Here is a 22,927-nt window from a genome sequence, read left to right as displayed (position 1 = left end):
ATGGTGTTAGGGAGTGTTCTAATTTCATTCTTTTACATGTAGCTGTCCTGTTTGCACAGCACCACTTATTGAAGAGGCTATCTTTTCTACACTGTATATTCTTGCCTCCTTTATCAAAGATAAGGTGACCATATGTGTGTGGGTTTATCTCTGGGCTTTCTGTCCTGTTCCATTGATCTATATTTCTGTTTTTGTGCCAGTCCCATACTGCCTTGATTACTGTAGCTTTGTAGTATAGTCTGAAGTCAGGGAGCCTGATTCCTCCAGCTCCGTTTTTCATTTGCAAGATTGCTTTGGCTATTCGGGGTCTTTTGTGTTTCCATGCAAATAGTGAAATATTTGCTTCTAGTTCTGTAAAAAATGCCACTGGTAATTTGATAGGGATTGCATTGAATCTGTAGATTGCTTTGAGTAGTAGAGTCATTTTCACAATGTTGATTCTTCCAGTCCAAGAGCATGGTATATCTCTGCATCTAGTTGTATCAACTTTAATTCCTTTCAGCAGTGTCTTATAATTTTCTGCATACAGGTCTTTTGTCTCCTTAGGTAGGTATATTCCTAGGTATCTTATTCATTTTTTGAAATGGTAAATGGGAGTGTTTTCTTGATTTCACTTTCAGATTTTTCATCCTTAGTGTATAGGAATGCCAGAGATTTCTGTGCATTAATTTTGTGTCCTGATACTTTACCAAATTCATTGATTAGATCTAGTAGTTTTCTGGTAGCTTCTTTACGATTCTCTTTGTATAGTATCATGTCATCTGCAAACAGTAACATCTTTAATTCTTCTCTTTCGATTTGGATTCCTTTTATTTCTTTTACTTCTTGGATTGTTGTAGCTAAAACTTCCAAATCTATGTTGAATAAGAGTGGTGAGAGTGGGCAACCTTGTCTTGTTCATGATCTTATTGGAAATTGTTTCAGTTTCTCACCATTGAGGACGATGTTGACTGTGGATTTATCATATATGGCCTTTATTATGTTGAGGTAAGTTCCCTCTATGCCCACTTTCTGCAGGGTTTTTATCAAAAATCGGTGTTGAATTTTTGTCGAAAGCTTTCTCTGCATCTATTGAGAGGATCATATGGTTTTTCTTCTTCAATTTGTTAATGTGGTGTATCACATTGATTGATTTGCATATATTGAAGAATCCTTGCATTCCTGGAAGAAACCCCACTTTCTCGTGTTGTATGATCCTTTTAACGTGCTGTTGGATTCTGTTTGCTAGTATTTTGTTGAGGATTTTTGCATCTATATTCATCAGTGATATTGGCCTGTAGTTTTCTTTCTTTGTGACATCTTTTTCTGGTTTTGGTATCAGGGTGATGGTGGCCTCGTAGAATCATTTTGGGAGTGTTCTTCCCTCTGCTATATTTTGGAAGAGTTTGAGCAGGATAGGTCTTATCTGTTCTCTAAATGTTTGTTAGAATTCACCTGTGAAGCCATCTGATCCTGGTCTTTTGTTGGTTGGAAAATTTTTAATCATGGTTGCAATTTCATTGCTTGTGATTGTTCTGTTCATATTTTCTATTTGTTCCTGGTTCAGTCTCGGCAGGTGATGCATTTTTAAGAATTTGTCCATTTCTTCCAGGTTGTCCATTTTATTGTCATAGAGTCGCTTGTAGTAATCTTTCATGATTCTTTGTATTTCTGCAGTGTCAGTTACTTCTTTTTCATTTCTAATTCTATTGATTTGAGTCTTCTCCCTTTTTATCTTGATGAGTCTGGCTAATGGTTTATCAATTTTGTTTTATCTTCTCAAAGAACCATGTTTTAGTTTCATTGATCTTTGCTATCGTTTCCTTCATGTACTTCTGATCTGATCTTTATGATTTCTTTCCTTCTGCTAACTTTGGGTTATTTTTTGTTTTTCTTTCTCTAATTGCTTTAGGTGCAAAGTTAGGTTGTTTATTTGAGCTGTTTCCTGTTTCTTACGGTAGGATTTTATTGCTATAAACTTCCCTCTTTGAACTGTTTTTGCTGCATCCCATAGGTTTTGGGTCATCGTGTCTCCATTGTCATTTGTTTCTAGGTAATTTTTTATTTCCTCTTTGACTTCTTCAGTGATCACTTGGTTATTAAGTAGTGTATTGTTTAGCCTCCATGTCTTTGTATTTTTTACAGATTTTTTTTCCTGTAATTGATATCTAGTCTCATAGTGTTGTGGTCAGAAAAGATACTTGATATGATTTCAATTTTCTTAAATTTACCAAGGCTTGATTTGTGACCCAAGATATGATCTGTCCTGGAGAATGTTCTCTGAGCACCTGAGAAAAATGTGTGTTCTGTTGTTTTTGGATGGAATGTCCTAGAAATTTCAATTAAGTCCATCTTTTTTAATCATTTAAATCTTGTTTTTCCTTATTTAATTTCACTTTGGATGATCTGTCCATTGGTGAAAGTGGGGTGTTAAAGTCCCCTACTATGAATGTGTTACTGTCGATTTCCCCTTTTATGGCTGTTAGTATTTGCCTTATGTATTGAGGTGCTCCTATGTTGGGTGCATAAATATTTACAATTTTTATATCTTCTTCTTGGATCGATCCCTTGATCATTATGTAGTGTGCTTCTTTGTCTCTTCTAATAGTCTTTATTTTAAAGTCTATTTTGTCTGATATGAGAAATGCTACTCCAGCTTTCTTTTGGTTTCCATTTGCATGGAATATCTTTTTCCATCCCCTCAGTTTCACTCTCTATGTAATATTTCACTGTATATACACCACAGCTTCTGTATCCAATCATCTGTTTATGGACACTAAGGTTGCTTCCATATCTTGACTATTGTAAATAATGCTGCTATGAACATTGGGGTGCATATATTTTTTCCAAATCAGTGATTTTGTTCTCTTCAGATATATACACAGGGGTGGAATAACTGGATCATATGGTAGTGCTATTTTTAGTTTTTTGAAGAATCTCCTTAGTATTTTTATAATGGCTACACCAGTGTACATTCCCACCAGCAGTACAGTAGGGCTCCCTTTTCTCCACATCCTCACCAACACTTGTTATTTTTTGTGGCCCTTTTGACAATAGCCATTCTGACAGGTGTGAGGTGATGTCTCACTTTAGTTTTTATTTGGATTTCGGAGATGATTAGCAACGTTGAGCATCTTTTCATGTGCCTGTTGGCCATCTGTATGTCTTCTTTGGAAAAATGTCTACTCAGATCTTCTGCCCATTTTTTAATTGAGTTGTTTGGCTTTTTTACGTTGAGTTGTATGTGCTGTTTATATATTTTGGACATTAACCCCATATCAGTCATATCATTAACAAATATTTTCTCCCATTCAGTAGGTTGTCTTTTCATTTTGTCAAAGGTTTCCTTTGCTGTGCATTAGCTTTTAAGTCTAATTAGGTGCCATTTGTTTATTTTTACTTTTATTTCCTTTGCTTTGGGAAACAGATCCAAAAACATATCGCTCTGATTTATGTCAGAGTGTTCTGCCTATGTTTTCCTTTAGGAGTTTTATGGTTTACAGTCTTACATTTAGATCTTTAATTCATTTTGAATTTATTTTTTATGTGATGTTAGAGAATTTTCTAATTTCATTCTCTTATATGTAGCTGTCCAGTTTTCCCAGCACCACTTATTGAAGACACTGTCTTTTCTCTATTGTGTATTCTTGCCTCCTTTGTTGTACATTAATTGACCATAAGTGTGTGTTTTTTCCTAGGCTCTCTATTCTTTTCTATTGAGTTTTGTGTCTGTTTTTGAGCCAGTACCATACTGTTCTGGTTACTGTAGCTTTGTAGTATAGTCTGGATTCAGGGAGTATTATTTCTCCAGCTCTGTTTTTCTTTCTCAAGTTGTTTTGGCTATTAGGGGTCTTTTGTGTTCCCATACAAATTTTTAAATTATTTGTTGTAGTTCTGTGAAAAATGCCCTTGATACTTTGTTAGGGATTGCATTGAATCTGTAGGTTGCGTTGGGTAATATAGTCATTTTAACAGTATTAATTCTTCCAATTTAAAAACAGGGTATATCTTTCAATCTGTCTGTGTCCTCCTTAATTTCTCTCATCAGTGTCTTACAGTTTTCTGAGTACATGCCTTTTACCTCCATAAGTAGCTTTATTCCTAACTATTTTATTCTTTTTGATGTGATGGTGGAAAGTATTGTTTCCTGAATTTCTCTTTCCGACAGTTCATTTTTAGTGTATAGAATTGCAACAGATTTCTTTACATTAATTTTGTATCCTGCAACCTTACTGAATTCATTTATTAATTCTAGTAGTTTTTTGTGGAGATTTTAGGGTTTTGTATATATTTTGATTTGGAGCATTAATCCATTGACTTTTAAAGTGATTATTGATAAGTATGTACTTATTGCCATTTTGTTGCTTGTTTTCTGGTGGTTTCTGTAGTTGTTCTCTATTCTTTTCTTCCTCTTGTGGTTTGATGATTTTTTAATGGTATGCTTGTGTTCCTTTCTCTCTAGTTTTTGTGTATCTATCATAGGTTTTTGTTGTTGTTGTTGTTTATAAATTTATTTATTTATTTTTGGCTGTGTTTGGTCTTCATTGCTGCATGTGGGCTTTCTCTAGTTGTGGCGAGCGGGGGCTACTCTTCATTGCGGTATGCGAGCTTCTCATTGTGGTGGTTTCTCTTGTTGTGGAGCATGGGCTCTAGGCTCACAGGCTTCAGTAGTTGTGGCACACGGTCTCAGTAGTTGTAGCTCATGGGCTTTAGAGCACAGACTCAGTACTTGTGGCACCCGGGCTTAGCTGCTCCGCGGCATGTGGGATCTTCCCAGACCAGAGCTCAAACCCATGTCCCCTGCATTGGCAGGTGGATTCTTAACCACTGTACCACCAGGGAAGTCCCTATCATAGGTTTTTGATTTGAGGTTACCATGGGGTTTGTATATGTTGGCCTACAACTAAATGTATAAGGTCATGTTCTAAACTGATAGTCATTTAAGTCAAACACGTTCTAAAAAATCTACATTTTATACTCCCCTCCCCCACAGTTTGTGTTTTTATGTCATATTTTATATCATCATGTCTACCCGTTAACTCTCTATTGTAATTATAGTTTATTTTACAACTGTTATCTTTTAGTCTCATATTTGCTTATGTAAATTGTTGATCTACCACATCTACTATATATTTGCTTTTACTAGCAGGACTATTTCTTTCCTATAAACTTTTACTTCTTGTTGTAACCTTTTATTTTCTACTTAGAAAATACCTTTTAACACTTCTTGTAGGGTCAGTTTAATATTGATGAACTCTTTTAGTTTTTGTTTGTCTCAGAAGTGCTTTTTCTCTTCTTCAATTCTGAATATCTTTTCTGGGTATAATATCCTAGGTTGTAGGTTTTTCACTTTCTGCACTTTAAATATATCATGCCACTCCATTCTGACCTGCAAAGTTTCTGCAGAAACATCAGCTGATAGCTTTGGGGGAGTTCCCTTGTATATGACTCTTGTTTTTCTCTTGCTGCCTTTAAAACTCTTTCTTTGTCTTTAACTTTTGCCATTTTAATTATGATATGCCTTGGTATGTGTCTCTTTGGGTTAGTGTTGTTTGGGACTCTCTGTGCTCCCTGTGAATGGAAATCTCTTCTTCTTCTGGAAGTTTTCAACCATAACTTCATCAACTACATTCTTTACCTCTTACTCTCTCTCCTCTCCTTCTGTGACCCTTATGTGAATGTTAGTATGCTTGATGTTGTCCCATAGATCCCTTAAACTATCCTCATTTTTTTTTTTTTCAGTACGTGGGCCTCTCACTATTGTGGCCTCTCCCGTTGCGGAGCACAGGCCCCAGATGCGCAGGCTCAGCCGCCATGGCTCATGGGCCCAGCCGCTCCGCAGCATGTGGGATCTTCCCGGACTGGGGCACGAAACCGTGTCCCGTGCATTGGCAGGCAGACTCTCAACCACTGCGCCACCAGGGAAGCCCTATCCTCATTTTTTTTAATTTTGTTTTTCTATTTACTGTTCTGATTGGTTGGTTTCCACTAGACTATCTTCCAGGTCACTTATGCCGTCTTCTGTATCACTTAGTCTGCTGTTAATTCCTTCCAGTGTGTTTTTCATTTCAGTTATTGCATCCTTCAGCTCTGACCAGTTTTTTAAATATTTTCTAGCTCCTTGTTAAAATTCTCATTTTGCTTGTCTATTCTTTTCCCAAGTTCAGTTAGCCTTCTTATTACTAATGATTTGTACTCTTTATCTAGTAAATTATTTACCTCTGTTTCATTAGGGGTTTTTTTCAAAGGCAGGTTCTTTTTCTTTCATTTGAAACACACTTCTTTGTCTTCTCATTTTAACTTTCTCGGTCTCTATAGAATTAAGTGAAACTGTTACTTTTCCTGATCTTGAAGCGGTATTCTTCTGTGGGAGTGTCCTTATGCAGTCTGTGTGTGCCCAGTGACTTTGGTGGGAGAGCTGGATCTGGAATGAGCACAGGTCACATCTTCCCCAGGGGTGTGCTGACAGCTACCACCCTAGTTGGTGGTAGGGCTGGATATGGAGGAGCTAGATCCAGAGACAGATGTGAGCTGGGGCTTCTCCTATGATCAATGGTTGTCGCCACCCTATTGGGCATGGGGCTGGGGTCCAAGATGCTGGAGTAGAAGCCCTAAGGGTTGGGTCCAAGCTGGTCCCATACTCTTGAAGTGTGCACTCTCCCCCAGAAGCAGCACCTCCACCCTAGTGGAGAGCAGAGCCAGAGCAAGTGGAGTTGGAACAGTAGCCCAGTGAGGGCTGGAGTGGATGCTGGGGCAGTTGTGAGACACCAGCCAGAGTCCCAGGCTGTTTTCAATATGCTTTCTTTGCCTTGTTCTTGGGAGTAAGGAAGTGTGCATGCATACTGTTCATGATGGAGTCTCAGTTTATCACAGCCCCTCTTGTAAGTCCCACCAGTTTTCAAACAAGGTAAGGGGACTCATCTTCCCAGTGTGAGACCCCAGTGCTGGAATGACAAATATGTGGCTAGAACCATATATTTGGCATCCACTCACTTCTTAGGGAGTATCTCCAAGCCTATGATATACCCCTCTACTTCTGTGTCCCCCGCTAGTAGCACAGGTCCCAAACTGATCACTTCTCCTCTCTGCCTGACTCCTTGCAGATCTTTCTTTATAGGCTTGGTTGTAGAAGAGCCTTTCTGCCAGCCTCCAGTTAGTTTTCAGTGAGAGTTTCTACACATGTAGATGTATTTTTGATGTGTTTGCGGGGGGAGGTGAGCTCCCACAAACGTCCTCCTACTCTGCCATCTTGATCCCCCCTTTTTAAAATATATTTTAAAATCATAGCATCATAATAGGCTGTGTAAAGGAGGCTAGACATCTCCCCTGTTTTAATGAGGAGAAACTAGAAGCATAGTAACAAGAAAGTTAAGTGACCCGTACACAATATTCCAGGAATCAGAATGATGCAATGGGCGGTGAAAAGCAGAGAGTGATTTCTGTGTCCAAAGGACCAAAGGTAACTTCCCCCCCCCCAATAGGCATAAACTAGAGTGATTCTTGAGGGGAACAGGTATGGATCTGCTAAAATCAAATTTTTTTCCAGATCAGGCCACCCAAAACACTTTAGATTGGACCCATTTCCCAAGACCCACTCTTCTTTAAGTGTTTTGTGTTTTGGAGGTGGGGGTGAGAAGAACCCAGGACTTCTTTGAGAACTTTGAATTCATGGTGATATAAGATCTTCCTTGTATTTGGAATTCTGTTCAAGGACTGCTGATTATGAAGGACACTTTATGGTTCTTTTGCTTTGTAAGGAATAATGAAGAGATTAATTACCAAGGTAATTCGTTTCAACATATCTAGTCTTTGCCAATAGTAAACTCTCATGTTGATAGGAAGATAAACTTTTGTCTTTTATAGTAGTTGATTTACTATGTTAAGGATACCTCACACAATTTAAAGAAAGCAAAAAAAATCAGCACTCAACCTTATTTTTAGGAGCATGTTAAAATAGTGCATAATGGACAACATAATTTTTTTTTAATTGCCAGCTGTGTCCTTGTTAGCATCTCTTCCTTGTCTGACTAGGAAAGTTACTGATGAGTCCCATTTATTCTGCAATCACATTTCACATGGTCAAAAGTTCAGTGCCATAGTCTGCTCATGATTTTTAGTGCCATTAATCTGAATTCATTTTGTTTTCCCCATTCTCATGTAACTTTATCATGAGATTGGTACTTAAACAAACTATATACTGATGTCTGTTTTTCCTCAGTGTATTGGATGAGACTGCATTGAAATCATGATGCTTTGTCATTAACAGCATTTGTTTAACATTTGCAATAGTGGTGTACCTGTAATTCACATACTGATGTATGGTAAAATCCTAAAGGGTTTATTCATTCAGAGAGCTGTTTCCTTGGGGGTTGCGGGGGGGATCCATTTCAGTGGAGTTAAGGCTTTCAAATGTAAATGCCACCATATATTTTTTTTCTTAGCTGTGTTGGGTCTTCATTGCTGTACATGGGCTTTCTCTAGTTGTGGCGAGTGGGGGCTACTCTTCATTGTGGTGCACAGGCTTCTCATTGTAGTGGCTTCTCTTGTTGTAGAGCATGGGCTCTAAGCATGCAGCCTTCAGTAGTTGTAGCACCAAGGCTCAGTAGTTGTGGTGCACGGGCTTAGTTGCTCTGCAGCATGCGGGATCTTCCCAGACCAGGGCTTGAACCTGTGCCCCCTGCATTGGCAGGTGGATTCTTAACCACTAGGCCACCAGGGAAGCCACCCCACCATGTTCTTTTTTAAGTCTAGGAGAAGCCCAAATATTTGAACCCTACAAAAAAAAAGTCAGAGAGAGAGGCCAGTGACCCATCTTCTAGACAGAATTTGGCTTGGAACCTAGATCATGAGACATATCTAAGCCACTTGACAGAACAAAGTGAGTTGTAGTGTCACTAAAACATTCTGTAACTTTCAGGTCCTAGGTTTTATATTGCTTTTTAGATAGGATTTTAGGTCCTAGCTTTTTAAAATTGCAAAAGGACATTTTGCAGGTTCAGGCTAAAACAGGTCATCTTGCAGGATTTATATTCCATTTTTTTCATTAATTTATTCCTTAAATATTTATTGATCTCTAAACTTTGCATACTGGGCCCTTATGTAGTGTTACGGGGTTGGTGTGCATTGTGTCAAATAGCTTCAACTAAGGAGGTCAAAGGAAGACCCAGACCAGCAATCTCTGTCCTTGTGATAGCAAGCAAAGAATTGCAGGCTACCACTTTGGGCTTAAGTGCAAAGCAAAGTTTACTAAAGCATAGTTACACTCTCAGAGAGAGAGTGGGCTATTTCTGTGAAGTGAAACCAGCACTCCTGTACAGGCTTAAGTGTGTTTGTAAGGAGCATTCTGTGAGGAGGTGGGTCATGATCATGGGTGACAGGGGATCATTATTTGATTGACAGTCCCGAACTATGTAGCAAGTTCATTATTGTGCATGCCCTTACCCTTAATTCACTAAGAAAAGCCTACCTGGATGGGCATCATTGTAATGATGGTATAATGAGTTTGGGTTTACTATAGGTTATACACCTGTCTGGTCTGGGCATGTGCAGCCCAGAGAAGTTCCCTCATGTTATTGGGTTCCCTCTTTATCAGGATAAATTGCCTACCACCTGACCATAGTTTCACCCATTCTGGGTGGGGTCAGGGGAGGGTCCTCAGATGGTTGGGGTGTAACTTGACTATTCCCCCCTTGTCTTTTTACCACTGTCACCTCCTTGCTGCTAATGTCAGGGGAGGGTCCTCAGATGGTTGGGGTGTGACTCAACTACTCCCCTCTTGTCTTTTTGCTACTTTTGCCTCCTTGCTCCTAATGTCAGGAGAGGGTGCCCAGAGGGTTGGGGTGTGACTTGATAGTTTCCTTCTTGTCTTTTCACCACTGTCACCTCCTTGCTGCTAATGTCTGACTAACTACCTAACATTCCCCCCTCAAGAGTATGGAACCCAATTCTTTGGGACATGGGCAATGACTGCTCTGGCTGCCTCCTGCTGTTAAGGGGCGGAGTCTTGATTGGGTCTCTCCTCTTGCTCTCCTTCAGCTAGGAGGTAGGCTGGAGTGATGACCATCAAGGGGTCCCATGTAGATCTTGGTCTCAGGGCCAGGCTGAATGGGCTGGTAGCTACCTCGCAGAACCATTTGGAATTGAACAGCCTGTATGCATTCTGAAATGAGTTGAACAAGTAGGTTTATGGTACAAGGGCCTAATAACAAAACAAAGGCTGTCAGGACTAATGGTCCCAACAAAGGCAACAGCCATGTCCATATCTGGGTCTCCATGGAGGAGAGGAAGGTAGAAAGCCAGCTAGGGCCCTGTCCTGCTCTCTCTTTCAGATCTTCTATTATTTTGATGTTTTTCTTTAAAGCCAGAAGGTTTTCTTCAACCTGGCTGGAGATATTAACATAGAAGCAGCATGTTTCATTTAACAGGGCACAGACACCCCCGGCCTCAGTTGTTATAACAGGCGTCCCCAACTCCCTGGCTGTGGATCGGTACCGGTCTGTGGCCTGTTAGGAACCAGGCCATACAGCAGGATGTGAGTGGCGGACAAGTGAGTGGAGCTTCATCTGCTGCTCCCCATCGCTCACATTACTGCCTGAACCATCCCTGCCCCCCACCCAGTCTATGGAAAAATTGTCTTCCATGAAACTAGTCCCTGATGCCAAAAATGTTGGGGACTGCTGTGTTATAACATTGAGGGCCCTCTTATTTTGTAAAACCACCTCAGCCAGAGAATCTAGGGCTGACTGTTGCTTCTCAATGGCTGCTACCGTAGCCTTCCAGGATTCCTGGACCATGATGGTAAGATTGAGAATGCTTCTCTCTAAGAGGCGTATACTCGCAAACCAAAAAAATTCCTCTAAAGACACTGTGGATCACTTCAGGCTGATCCAACTGGAGATCCCTGGTACTTTTAACAGTTGTAGGAGAAGAGAACAAGACTGGATAGGGTCCCTTCCAGGTCAGCTGAAGTTGAGAACCAGGGGAGCCATCCTTCCAAGTTTTGATGAATACTTGTGTTCCTGGAGAGTAGAGGCGAGGAGAAGACTCTGGGGAAGGAAGCCTTTTTACCACATATTTCTGGAGGGCTTTTTGGAATTGTCCAAAGGAGGTGACAGAGTACGTCAGTAGGTCCCCTCATAAGAAAGGCCTACCATACAGCATTTCATAAGAGCTAAGGTTAAGTAAGGCCTTTGGGGATGTTCTGACCCTTAAAAGAGCAACAGGGAAGGCTTCCTTCCAACTGAGGGAGGTCTCTTGAGTTATTTTTCTTAAGGTATTCTTTAAATGTTGGTTGGCTCTTTCTACGTTTCCTGAGGATTGTGGTCTCCAGGAAGAATGAAGGTGGTACTCAATATCTAGAGCCTTGGATATCTGCTGAATAATTTGGTAAACAAAGGCAGGACCATTATCACTCTGAAGAGACAACAGGAGGCCAAATCTAGGGATGATTTCAATTAAAAGCTTCTGGGCTACCTCCGAAGCTTTTCCTATCCTGGTGGGGAAAGCTTCCACCCAACAAGTAAAGGTGTCCAGAAACACCAAAATGTACTTATATCCCTCAGTAGGGAGGAACCATTGTAAAGTCCATTTGCCAGTCTTCCCCTGGATATGTTCTGTGTCTCTCAGCTAGAAGGGCCAATGAGGGTGGCTTATTTCCCTGAGTATTGTTAGTCAGACAAATAGGGCATGATGAGGTTACCTTATTAACTACATCGTAAAGTCCCTTCCCAGAGAAGATAGAAGAAACAATCTGGTATGAGGCATCTCTCCCTAGGTGACAGGCCTCATGCAAAAATTTAATAATTTTCCACTGGAGTGACTGGGGCAGGTAAGTTAAGTCCTCTCTCCAGTACCATCCATCTGGGTCAAGGTGGTACCCATGATTTATGGCCCATTTGATTTCCTTAGGCAGGTAAGACAGGGAAGGGAGAGAACTAAGGGAAGGGACTAAGGCAACCTCTATCACAAAGGGCTGAAGGGCTGCCTGTCGGGCAGCCTGATCAGCTAGCCGTTTTCCCTTTGTTATTTCATCGTCACCCTTCTGGTGACTTCTGCAATGAATCACTGGTACCTGGAAAGGCTTGAGGACTACATCCAAGAGGGAGAGAATTTGAGGTCCATACTTAACTGGGTTGTTTTGGACCGTCAAGTAGCCACATTACTTCCAGATAACAGCATGAGCATGCAGAACCAAAAAAGCATATTTAGAGTCAGTATATATATTAAGGGCCTTATTTTCAGCCACGGTTAAGGCTTGGGTTAAAACAATTATTTCTGCCAATTGGGCTGAGGTCCCTGGGGGAAGAGTCCGGGCCTCAATAACCTGTGTCAAGGAGACCACCACATACCCTGCCCTTCTACATCCTTCAGAAACAAAATTACTTCCATCAGTAAACCAAACCTCCTCAGGTTTTGTAGTGGAATATCAGTTAGATCTGGTCGGGGCAACAAGGAATGATATATTATCTTCACATTGGTGAACGGGTAGACCTTCTTCAGGTAGGGGGAGCAGGGTAGCTGGATTTAAAGAGGAGCAGACCATGACCCGTAAGTCTGGATTCTCCAACAGTAATGCTTGATATTTGAGGATCCTGCTATCTGTGAACAAGAAATGGCCTTTCTCTTCTGAGAGAGGTAACCTGATGGGAGGTATATACTGTCAAGGGAGGCTTCTTCCACTAATAAGGCCAAGGCAGCAACTACCCTAAGACAGTTGGGCCATCCAGTGGCCACCAGGTCCAGTCTCATTGACATATCCTACAGGTCTCCAGACAGGGCCAAGTTCCTGAGTTAAGATTCCTAAAGCCATCCCTTGATTTTCTGCCACAAATAGTTGGAAAGGTCTATCAGTTCTTGGGATTCCCAAGAATGGGGCCTGAGATAGTAATGTCTTTAGCTGTTAGAAATCTTGGGTTTGGTTAGGGCCCGAGAGCAGAGGTTTAGAGTCAGATTTTCCTTTCGAGGCCTCATAAAGAGGTTGTGCTTTTAATCCGTAATTAGGAATCCATAGTCTGTAATACCCCATGAGGCCTAAAAAGGCTCAGAGCTGCTTTCAGATAGTTGGTTCCAGCAGATCTAAATCCCTTGTATTCTATCTGGGGAGATACTTCGTTCCCTTGGGGAGAGGATTACTCCCAGATATTTGACTTCCTGCTGTGCCAATTAGACCTTAGACTTAGAAACTTTATAGCTTTTTTTGGCCAAAAAATTGAAGGTCTGGGTAGCATGAGTTAAGGCTCTCTCATGGTCTTGGGAGCAAATAAGAAGATCATCCACATACTGGATGATAGTCCCTTCCTCCAGGTATAGATCTTGGAGGTCCTTGGCCAGGGCCTGGGCAAAAAGGTGAGGGCTGTCTCAGAACCCTTGAAGTAGGACTGTCCAGGTGAGTTGTTGTCCTCTATTCCCTTCCTCATGCCACTCAAAAGCAAAGAGGTAGTAGGACTGGGGGTCCAGAGGTATGGAAAAGAAAGCATCCTTTAAGTCTAACACAGTAAACCAGGAGGCTGTGCCTGGGATGGTCCCCAACAAGTTGTATGGGTTGGGGACTACTGGATGGAGTGGGACAACTGCCTCATTGATAGCTCTTAAGTCTTGGACCAGTCTTTATTCTCCATGTGGCTTCTTAACAGGTAAGATAGGGATGTTGCAAGGAGAACTGTAAGGAATAAGTAGCCTGTGTTGTAAAAATCTGGATATGATAGGCTGCAGTCCCCTTTGGGCTTCTGGGCAAATTGGATATTGTTTCTTTTTTTTTTTTTTTTTTTGGCCATGTTGGGTCTTCGTTGATGCACGGGCTTTCTATAGTTGTGGCGAGTTTTTTTTTTTTTTTTTTTTTTTTTTTTGCGGTATGCGAGCCTCTCACTGTTGTGGCCTCTCCAGTTGCGAGCACAGGTTCCGGACGCGCAGGCTCAGTGGCCATGGCTCACGGGCCCAGCCACTCTGCGGCATGTGGGATCCTCCCAGACCAGGGCACGAACCCATGTCGCCTGCATCGGCAGACGGGCTCTCAACCACTGCGCCACCAGGGAAGCCCTGGATATTGTTTCTGATTGGGGAAAGAGGTTGGCTCCTTTAAGGTGATAAGCAGTGGGGAGGCGGTTATAGCTCTCCCTGGAATTCTATCAGCCCAGACCTGGGGGTCTACTGGCAACTTAGCTAAGGCTGGTGTGCCAGTTCTCAGAGGGGGCTGTGTCTCTAAGACTAAGAACTGGAGGGGTGTTACTGGAATGGTTCCCCCAAGTAGCAATCTGGTTCCCAGGTTGCTGGGAACAGTGGGAGGGGGCATTCAGGTATGACCAGGAAGGAATGAGAGAGAGTATATCCTTCCCAGTAACAACACAAAGGGACAGTAAAGGGCCTAGTAGTAAGTTTACCTGAGACTCCTGTAACCTGACAGGAGTCGGAGAAGGGTCCAGAGAAGGAAAACTAGGACAGAGTAAGCAGCCCCTGTATCCAATAAGAAAGATATGGTCCTACCTGCCACATCCAGGTTCGCCCTTGGTTCCAATCCAGTAATACTGACATTAAACAGGGGGGCCATTTGGAGTGGAGGGTCCCGTCAATCCAGGGTCACCTGAGGGGCTGCCCCTGGCCCCTGAGCCCTTTGGCCCAAGAGGCAGTTGACTCCCCAATGGCCACTTTTTTGGCAGTTTGGACAAGGCATCTTAGGAGGCTTGCCTTTGTGGGATCATTCCCTCCGCCCAGTAGCCAGGCTTTCTACAGACCCAACATTGGTCTTGGCTTCTGCTGGGACGGGTCAGGGTTTCTCTGGATGGGGGTTGCCCCTGTAGGGCTGCCAATAATTGGGCCTGCCTATTTTCTTTCCTCTTTTCCCTCTCTGGGTAAGGAACCTATCTTTTAAGAGGTTGGATTAAAGTTGGGTTTCTGGCAGATGGAACAAATCAAGCTCGCTTGTCTAGATGGCTAAACACTTTTTACTAATATTTATGGAAAACAAGTCAAGTTCTAACTTACTTTACCCTCGTTTTCAAAATTTGCATTTTAAAACGATGGCAGAGATAAGGGTTCCTGAGAAGACCGGATAGCACATTGGCATCTCAAAGATACAGGCAAGTTTCTCTTAGGATGACTTTGTTTCCCCTTTGTTTAATACTTACAAGCCTCTTAAGATAAATAGGGAAGGTTTGGGAGTGGTAAAAAGATTGGTGGGCTTTGGATTATTTTTGGAGCCACACTCCTGGTCTTGTAAAGACTACATTTGTAAAACAAGGGCAGTTTTGTTTTTCTTTTTTCAAAGAATTGGATGACTACCTCAATGATATTGAAGGACTAACATACCCATTTACCTATGTTGGAAAGTTTTACTTTTCCTCATTTAGCTTAGGGAGAAGGCCTCTTCCAAAATTCCAATCAGGCTCTGAATATCAGCTATGATTAATTTAGTCAGACCAGTGGCCTCCTATTTCGGTAATCTATGTACAAATATTTTCAGTGGCCTCCTATTTCGGTAATCTATGTACAAACACTTTTGAGGATCTTCCCTAGGTTTAAGAAATTTGTGAGGGTTGTTCCCTTGCCCCTCAAGAAATATAGTGGCCCCTAACTTAGTTAATAAACCTCTTCCCATTAAAGGGATGGGACAATCAGGCACAAACAGAAAGGAATGTAAAAACAGCTGGCCATTGATGTTGCACAAAAGGGTTCCAGGAAAGTGTGCCCCTGCCTTTTCCCTGACACCCCCATTACATACTCTTTATGGTTACTAAGTTTTCCAATACTTTGGGTTAAGACCAAAAAGGTTGCACCAGTATCTATAAGCAAAATTCTATCAGGAGGCCTGCCACATCAACGACCACCCAAGTCTCAACATTTATTATGTAGATGGTATCTCTAGGCAGAGCCACTTTTGGCCTCGGGCCCCCTCAGTCTTCTGATTGTGAAACCTTCAATGGCTGAGGGGCCCCCATCACTCTCTGGTGTCTGGGGCATTCCTTCTTCCAATGCCCTGGCTGTTTGCAAAGGGCACATCGATCGCAACTTTCCTTCCAGTGCCCCTTTTGTCCACACAGGGTACATTGATCCTGTCTGGGTATCCATGGGCCTAGTGGTCCAGAAAAAGCCGGCCTCGCAGTTGGTGGTCTCTGAGCAGACAAAACCACTGCAATCATTTGGGCCTTTTGCATATTTCTCTCCGTGCATTCAACATTTTTGGCCACATACCTATTATTGAAAAACAAATAAGCCAATTGGAGCAAATCGTTCTTTGGAGTCTGAAGACCAGCAGTTGCTTTCTGAATTTTGCACCTGATGGCTGGGGCAGACTGGGCCATGAAATGCTTAGCCAAAAGGGCCTGTACCTAGGGGGAGGAGGGATCCATATTCATTTGGGATCCATTGCCCTGTAGGGTGAGGTCCCCTAGCTGGCATTCTAGAGGTTGTAAGAACAAATGGTTTTGTACTTCTACAGAAACTCCCATGACCAGAATAGACTGAGATGTTTTCTGTGCCACTATGGTGTTTACCACAGAATATGTGACACCGTATCTATTAGAAAGTCAATCAACTTATTCCTCACTGTTAATGTTACCTGGGGGCTCTTGTGGGAAAGTTAGAATCGGGCACCTCAAGTCCAAGGGCGTCCCCGGGCCTCTTAGAGGATATCGGAGCAAGGGAAATTGCCCTGCTGTGGAAACGGCTACCGGTCCAAATTGGGTGCTCTGTCGGGTCTTAGATGGTGATACTAAACCAGGTTCCTGTGCTCCAGGGGTTAACATAGAAACTACTATTTGATCCCCATGGGTAAGGTAAATAGAAGGTGGTGAATATGTTGGCGGCATGGGTCAGAGGGCAGTTGGAACTACTGCCGGGGCAGCTTGCTCGGCTGTTGGGGGAGCTGTATAGGCTAGAGGGTGGCTTAAGTTTTGAAATAACATACTCCCACTCTCATTTTCTCCCTCTTCCCCTTGTAGAATAGGTTCCCCCTTAGGTTTTCTTTCAGACCGCTGCACCATAAGGTGACAGCCCTCTGACTCCTTTTCCTCCTGATGCAATAGCATAAATGCTTCTACATATGGAATCTCATCTCTTTTCCCTGCTCTTTTGCAAAACACTTCTAACTGCGATATCATATAATAATTGAGGGCTTCCCTGGTGGCACAGTGGTTGAGAGTCCGCCTGCTGATGCAGGGGACACGGGTTCGTGCCCCGGTCCGGGAATATCCCACATGCCACGGGTCGTCTAGGCCCGTGAGCCATGGCCACTAAGCCTGCGCGTCCGGAGCCTGTGCTCCGCAACCAGAGAGGCCACAACAGTGAGAGGCCCGCGTACTGCAAGAAAAAAAAATAAAAAAATAATAATTGAGTGAGCCATTCAGGGGCCATTTTTCTTCTGTTCCTAACATATATTGGATCCGCACCCTATTACAATAGTATATCATACCTTTCTTAGTCATAGGCTCACAGCTATGTTTTGCCCATTTATCTAATATACACCCCAAAGGGCTCTCCTTTGGGATAGATGGAGTATTTCCCATTTTTATAAGTTTGATAACACCAGAACAAAAGACACATATTCCAACACAAAAAGCACAAATTCCAACATCAACAAAACCAAAAACAAACCGACCAAACCGGTTCCCAAAATCAGGTAGAGTCCAACAACAATTCCCCTCTCCAACAGGGTACCCCAACCAAACAAACTGGTTTGTCCCGTAAAGGAAAAGCCCAAATTGAGGGGGGAATATGTTCTAATGTGCACAGCAGAGCGACTTACTCTCCGAAATCGAGTCTGTCGATTTATAGAAGTTTGTCGGTTCCTTGCTTCAACTGCCAAGAGCTGGGGTAGCCAGTGCCACTTCAGGGAATTTTGAAGGGAAGACCCTCAGGACAAATGGTCCCCACAGCTGCTAGGGCCTAGCCCCAGTATTCCCTGACTGGCGCCGCCTAGCTACAAGCAGCAAGGCTCCTGGCTGGCTAAGTTAAATTTGTTACCGAGTCCAAGATCGCTCTGCTCGCCGCACAACAGGCCAATAAATTGGGAGACGAGGTGTTGAGACAAGGAATAGCTACTGTACTCGGAAAGCCAGCAGACTGAGAAGATGGCAGACTAGGGTCCCCCCAAAACCCATCTTATTGGGGTCTGGATGCCAGTTTCTTTTATAGAATCAGAGAGGGAAGTAAAGTAAAAAGTCAGAATAGAGAGGGAGAGGTGGGGAGGAAGTAAAGTAAAAAGGGCCATCAGTCTTGAAAAACATCTCCTGGAATGGCCAGCCTTGGGGAAGGGATGTGTTAATTTCTTTATTCTTGCAGCCATTCACAGGTGGGTAGGGTTCCCTGAGGCAGGCCGTTAGGTTAGGCTATAATAACAAAAGCAACGAAAATCAAATGCTAATATCAAAGAAACAGATCCAACATGGAGTCAGAATTGGCTCTTCCCTGCTACAATAGTTTTTCTAACTTTTTTTTTTTTTTTTTTTTTTTGCCGTATGTGGGCCTCTCACTGTTGTGGCCTCTCCCATTGTGGAGCACAGGTTCCGGACGAGCAGGCTCAACGGCCATGGCTCACGGGCCCAGCCGCTCCACAGCACGTGGGATCCTCCCAGACCGGGCACGAACCCGTATCCCCTGCATCGGCAGGCGGACTCTCAACCACTGCGCCACCAGGGAAGCCCAGTTTTTCTAACTTTTTACAGTAGTCCCCTGTTATCCACGGGGGTTACGTTCCAAGAACCCCAGTGGATGTCTGACACTAGGGATAATACCAAACCCTGTTTGGTATATACTCTGCTTTTTCCTATACATACATACCTATGATGAAGTTTAATTTATGAATTAGGCACAGTAAGAGATTAACAACAATAACTAATAATAAAATAGAACAATTATAACAGTATATTGTAATAAAGTTGTATGAGTGTGTCTCTCTCTTAAATATCTTACTGTACAAATTCGGCATCTTTTCCATCGTAACTTTTGCAGTTTGAGGTGCAACAGCAAAACTAGCATGAATTTCTTTTTCTTTCTTCACAATTTCATGGATAGAAGATTCGTTCTTACAGTAGACCTTAGCAACCTCAGCATATGATTTTTTTTCTTTCCTTAAGTCAAGAACTTTCACTTTTTCACTTAAGGGAAGCATTTTATGGCCTCTCTTCAGTATATCCAAATTGCGAGCACCACTACTCTTGCACTTTGGAGCCATTATTAAGTAAAATAAGAGTTACTTGAACACAAGCACTATGATACTGCAACAGCCAACCTGATAACAGAGATGCTACTAAGTGACTCAGAGATGGGATATGCTGGACAAAGGGATGATTCACCTCCTGGGGCGGGATGGAATGGGATGGCACCAGATTTCATCACTCAGAATGGTGCACAATTTAAAACTTATGAATTATTTATTTCTGGAGTTTTCCATTTAATATTTTTGCACTGCAGTTGACCGTGGGTAAGTGGAACTGCACACAGTGAAACCACAATAAGGAAAGAATACTGTACATAGACTTTCTTCTATAAAATTTAAATTACATTACATGTAGTCCAAATCCTTTCTTTTCTCTTTTAGCATTACACTGTGAGCATTTCCCACATCTTAAAATTTTCAAGACTGTGACTTTTGTTGGCACATCATATTTAATTAAATGTGATAACTATTTTCAGTCAGCATTTATGTGTGCCTTTTTTGCTATCAGTTGTTTTTTAAGCTTACTACATGTGCTTAAAATTCAACTCCAATTAATCCTCAATATAAACTTTATCTAAACCTCTGGTGACACCTCTTCTTTTTTCATCTGATAAATATCTGAGTCTTTGAAAAGAAAGTGATAATAGAAACAGAAAGAGATGAGAGAAAATGGAAATAATGATAGGAAATAGTCACTAAGGTTGCTATAAGTTGGGAGGTGTTACCTGTGGCTTTGAATGAATGTGTAATAATAACGGCAATATTTGTAATGATGGAATAAAAAAGAATTTGTTTTTTAAAAAAATACATTTTTGGCATCCTCAAGAAATAATATGTCTGTCGTTAATGCCTTGGTGCTAAGAAAAAGCCTGTTTGGAGTATTTCTTTGCTACCTGTTGTCAATCTTCTCTACTCTCATTCTCTATCTTCCTGAAGCCATGGGAATAAAGAAGAGTTCTCCTGCAGAGGAATACAACTTGCTGTGGAATGGTTTCTAGATAAAGGCCATAAAGACATTACTGTTTTTGTGCCTGCGTGGAGAAAGGAGCAATCCCGCCCTGATGCACCAATTACAGGTACCATTTCATATAAGACATTTCTTCTCATCCAGAGGCAAAGCTGGCAAGATAGTTTGGGGAGAGCTTGATGCTCCCAAATTAGATAATTACTTTTCTAAATTTATTAAGTATACTTAAAATGTTTTTATTAAGTATATTTTAAAGCATATTTTTCCTGATCCAAATAAACCATTGTGCTGTGGCATACAGCAGTTAAATAGAGACTTCAATTTCAAGCAAAGAATAAAGCACACAGTTGAAAAAAAGGAGTGTTTTTTCCATTTGACCACAGACTTCAGACTAAAGGGGGATGAATCTGAGTTTTCCAAAATACTAAAGAAACCATGGTAGACAATGGATCTTATTCTGTACCAGATAAGTGACTGTGGGATTTGCAGATTAGGGGGTAGAATAGAAAAAGAGAAAAGTCCCATGGCATTCAGAGCAAACTTATCCATGAGGCACAGGAGGCCCAGTGCCTAGGGCCTATGATAGATACTTTTGGGGTCCCATGTAAAAGTTTTAGTTTTATTATTTTTTAACATCAGAGGGGAAAATTGAATATAACAATGAATGTATAATAATGTACCTAACTGGATTATTTGTTTTTATATTAACCCAGTTGTAAAGTATAATTTTTATTATTTCTTTAATGGAAGAAGGGACCCATGAAGACAAAAGTGCCTAAAGTCCACAAAAGTCATGATATGGCCCTATTGGCAGGAGGATCACTACATTCACTTGTAGTAGTATATGAAGCTAGCTCTTTACAGCATTTGAGAGCATAAATACCCCAGTCCTCTGAGTATCAGCTCTTGCCTGTTGTGCAAAATGAGAAGGTTCAGTGAATGGCTGTCAGAACTGTGTCATGGAGCTATCTGCCAGCTGCTGAACAGGCTCCCAGCCTCAGTCTGAGAGTGGATCTTGGCTTCTTTCCTCAGTAACTAAGAAGCTAAAAGGAAAGGGGGTCAGTACTCACATGCTACCGCTTAATGTTTTTCCTTAGTCATGGCTTTGCCTCAGGCAGAAGGCAAAAATGTTGTCCCTAGGAGGGATGCTTTATTCTCCTTCTGGCAGACACATCCTCAGCATACTGCCCTGGTTTCTTCAGCAACCAAAAGCTGATGCTTCAGCCAAAGGGAAAAACAAGCCTCAAGAATGCTAGGATATCAGTGTTATTTCTCACTGTTCATGGTAGGTTTTAAAAACTTAGATGTCATTGAATCTATTTCCTTCATTTTATCAGAAAGAAAACTGGAATGCAAAGGGGAAGGTAACTTGCCTAAGGTCACAATCCAAATTGGTGCCATAGCCAGGAATAGAGGCCACTTTCTCTCTACAGGCAAATAATATATTAATCTAGTACCAACTTTTGTATTTGTAATATGGGGATAATGCTGTTGATTTCCAAAGGTTATTTCTACCCTCTGGCATATAATCCGTATTTCAACAGATCAAGATATCCTACGTAAACTGGAGAAGGAAAAGATTCTTGTCTTCACACCATCCAGAAGGGTCCAGGGCAGGAGAGTTGTTTGCTATGATGACCGGTTCATAGTCAAACTGGCTTTTGATTCTGATGGCATCATTGTATCCAATGATAACTACCGAGACCTTCAAATTGAAAAGCCAGAATGGAAGAAGTTTATAGAGGAGCGGTTGCTGATGTATTCTTTTGTGAATGACAAGTATGTTTCTTTCCTGTAGGCTCTGAATAGCCTAAATCCCAGTTACTACTAGGGATAGATTTCATTTCATTTCAATAAACATTTGCTGGACACTTACTGTGTACAGTGCATTATGCTGGTCACCATGGGGATAAAAGACTGAATGAGTAACAGGACTCACCCTCAAGAGGCTCAAAATGTACTGGAGAAGAGAGAGAGATTCCCACAATGTGTCATGATATGTGCTATGGTTAGAATTTTTTTAAATTGCTTTGTCTATGTGAAATGATAGGAAAAAGCCTCACAGAGGAGATAACATTTGAGATGAAGTTTACTGCAGAGGAAAGAGGGCTGCTGGGCATTTCAGGTAAAGAAGACATCATGAATAAAGCTATAAAGATGTGAAAGTGGATTGCATGTTGGGGGAACCAGCAGGCATGCCAGTATGGCTAGAACTTATAATCCACAGAAGAATGATGCACGGGAAAAATCATTCCTTTTTTGTGTTAAAGTGGAAACAGAGGGAAGAACTGCTGGCTTAGCAGAAGATAGACTTGAGGCAGGAAGGGCCATTAGAAGGCTGTGACAACAGAATAGGCAAGACGTAGTGATGGTCTGAACTCCTGATAAGGGATAGTGGGGACAGAATGGAAGATGTTTGCCTCTTGCTTGCTTGCTTTCAGATTTATGCCTCCAGATGATCCTTTAGGACGCCATGGCCCAAGCCTTGAAAACTTCTTAAGAAAGAGACCCGTTGTTCCCGAACACAAGAAGCAACCATGCCCTTATGGTGAGTACCTATGTGCAGAACCAAGTTCTGTACTGAGAGAAACATGAGAACTCTGTGAATACTTTTCTTTTCAAGGTTTCCCTTCCAAAGGGAAAATCCTGGCTTGTCCACTTTCTGAGTTAAAGTCTGTGTCTTCATGTATTATCAGTTAGGCATTTAAAGAAACATCTTAGAAATTACATGAGGAAAAGGTAACTAGAATTGAAGGAAAGAATAATTGTCACTAGTTAAAATGATGCATGTGCTCTAGCTGCCTCTGTCCTAAGCAGGGTTGCTGGGTGTAGGG

At 41.8% G+C, this 22,927-nt stretch overlaps 1 protein-coding gene across 1 annotated transcript in view; it reads left to right on the top strand.

Moving 5' to 3' along the window:
* The window catches only part of ZC3H12B (zinc finger CCCH-type containing 12B), a 28,247-nt gene that overhangs the window by 2,932 nt on the left and 2,388 nt on the right, over window positions 1-22,927 (top strand). The window contains exons 2-4 of the mRNA XM_007447850.1: window positions 20,063-20,202; window positions 21,638-21,872; window positions 22,535-22,641. Coding sequence (XP_007447912.1) covers window positions 20,063-20,202; window positions 21,638-21,872; window positions 22,535-22,641 — 482 coding nt within the window. The remainder of the gene's footprint in view (window positions 1-20,062; window positions 20,203-21,637; window positions 21,873-22,534; window positions 22,642-22,927) is intronic.

Source organism: Lipotes vexillifer, unplaced genomic scaffold, assembly GCF_000442215.2.
Source record: "Lipotes vexillifer unplaced genomic scaffold, Lipotes_vexillifer_v1.1 scaffold346, whole genome shotgun sequence".
NCBI classification, from domain to species: Eukaryota; Metazoa; Chordata; class Mammalia; order Artiodactyla; family Lipotidae; genus Lipotes; species Lipotes vexillifer.
This window is presented reverse-complemented; position numbering and strand designations above follow the sequence as displayed.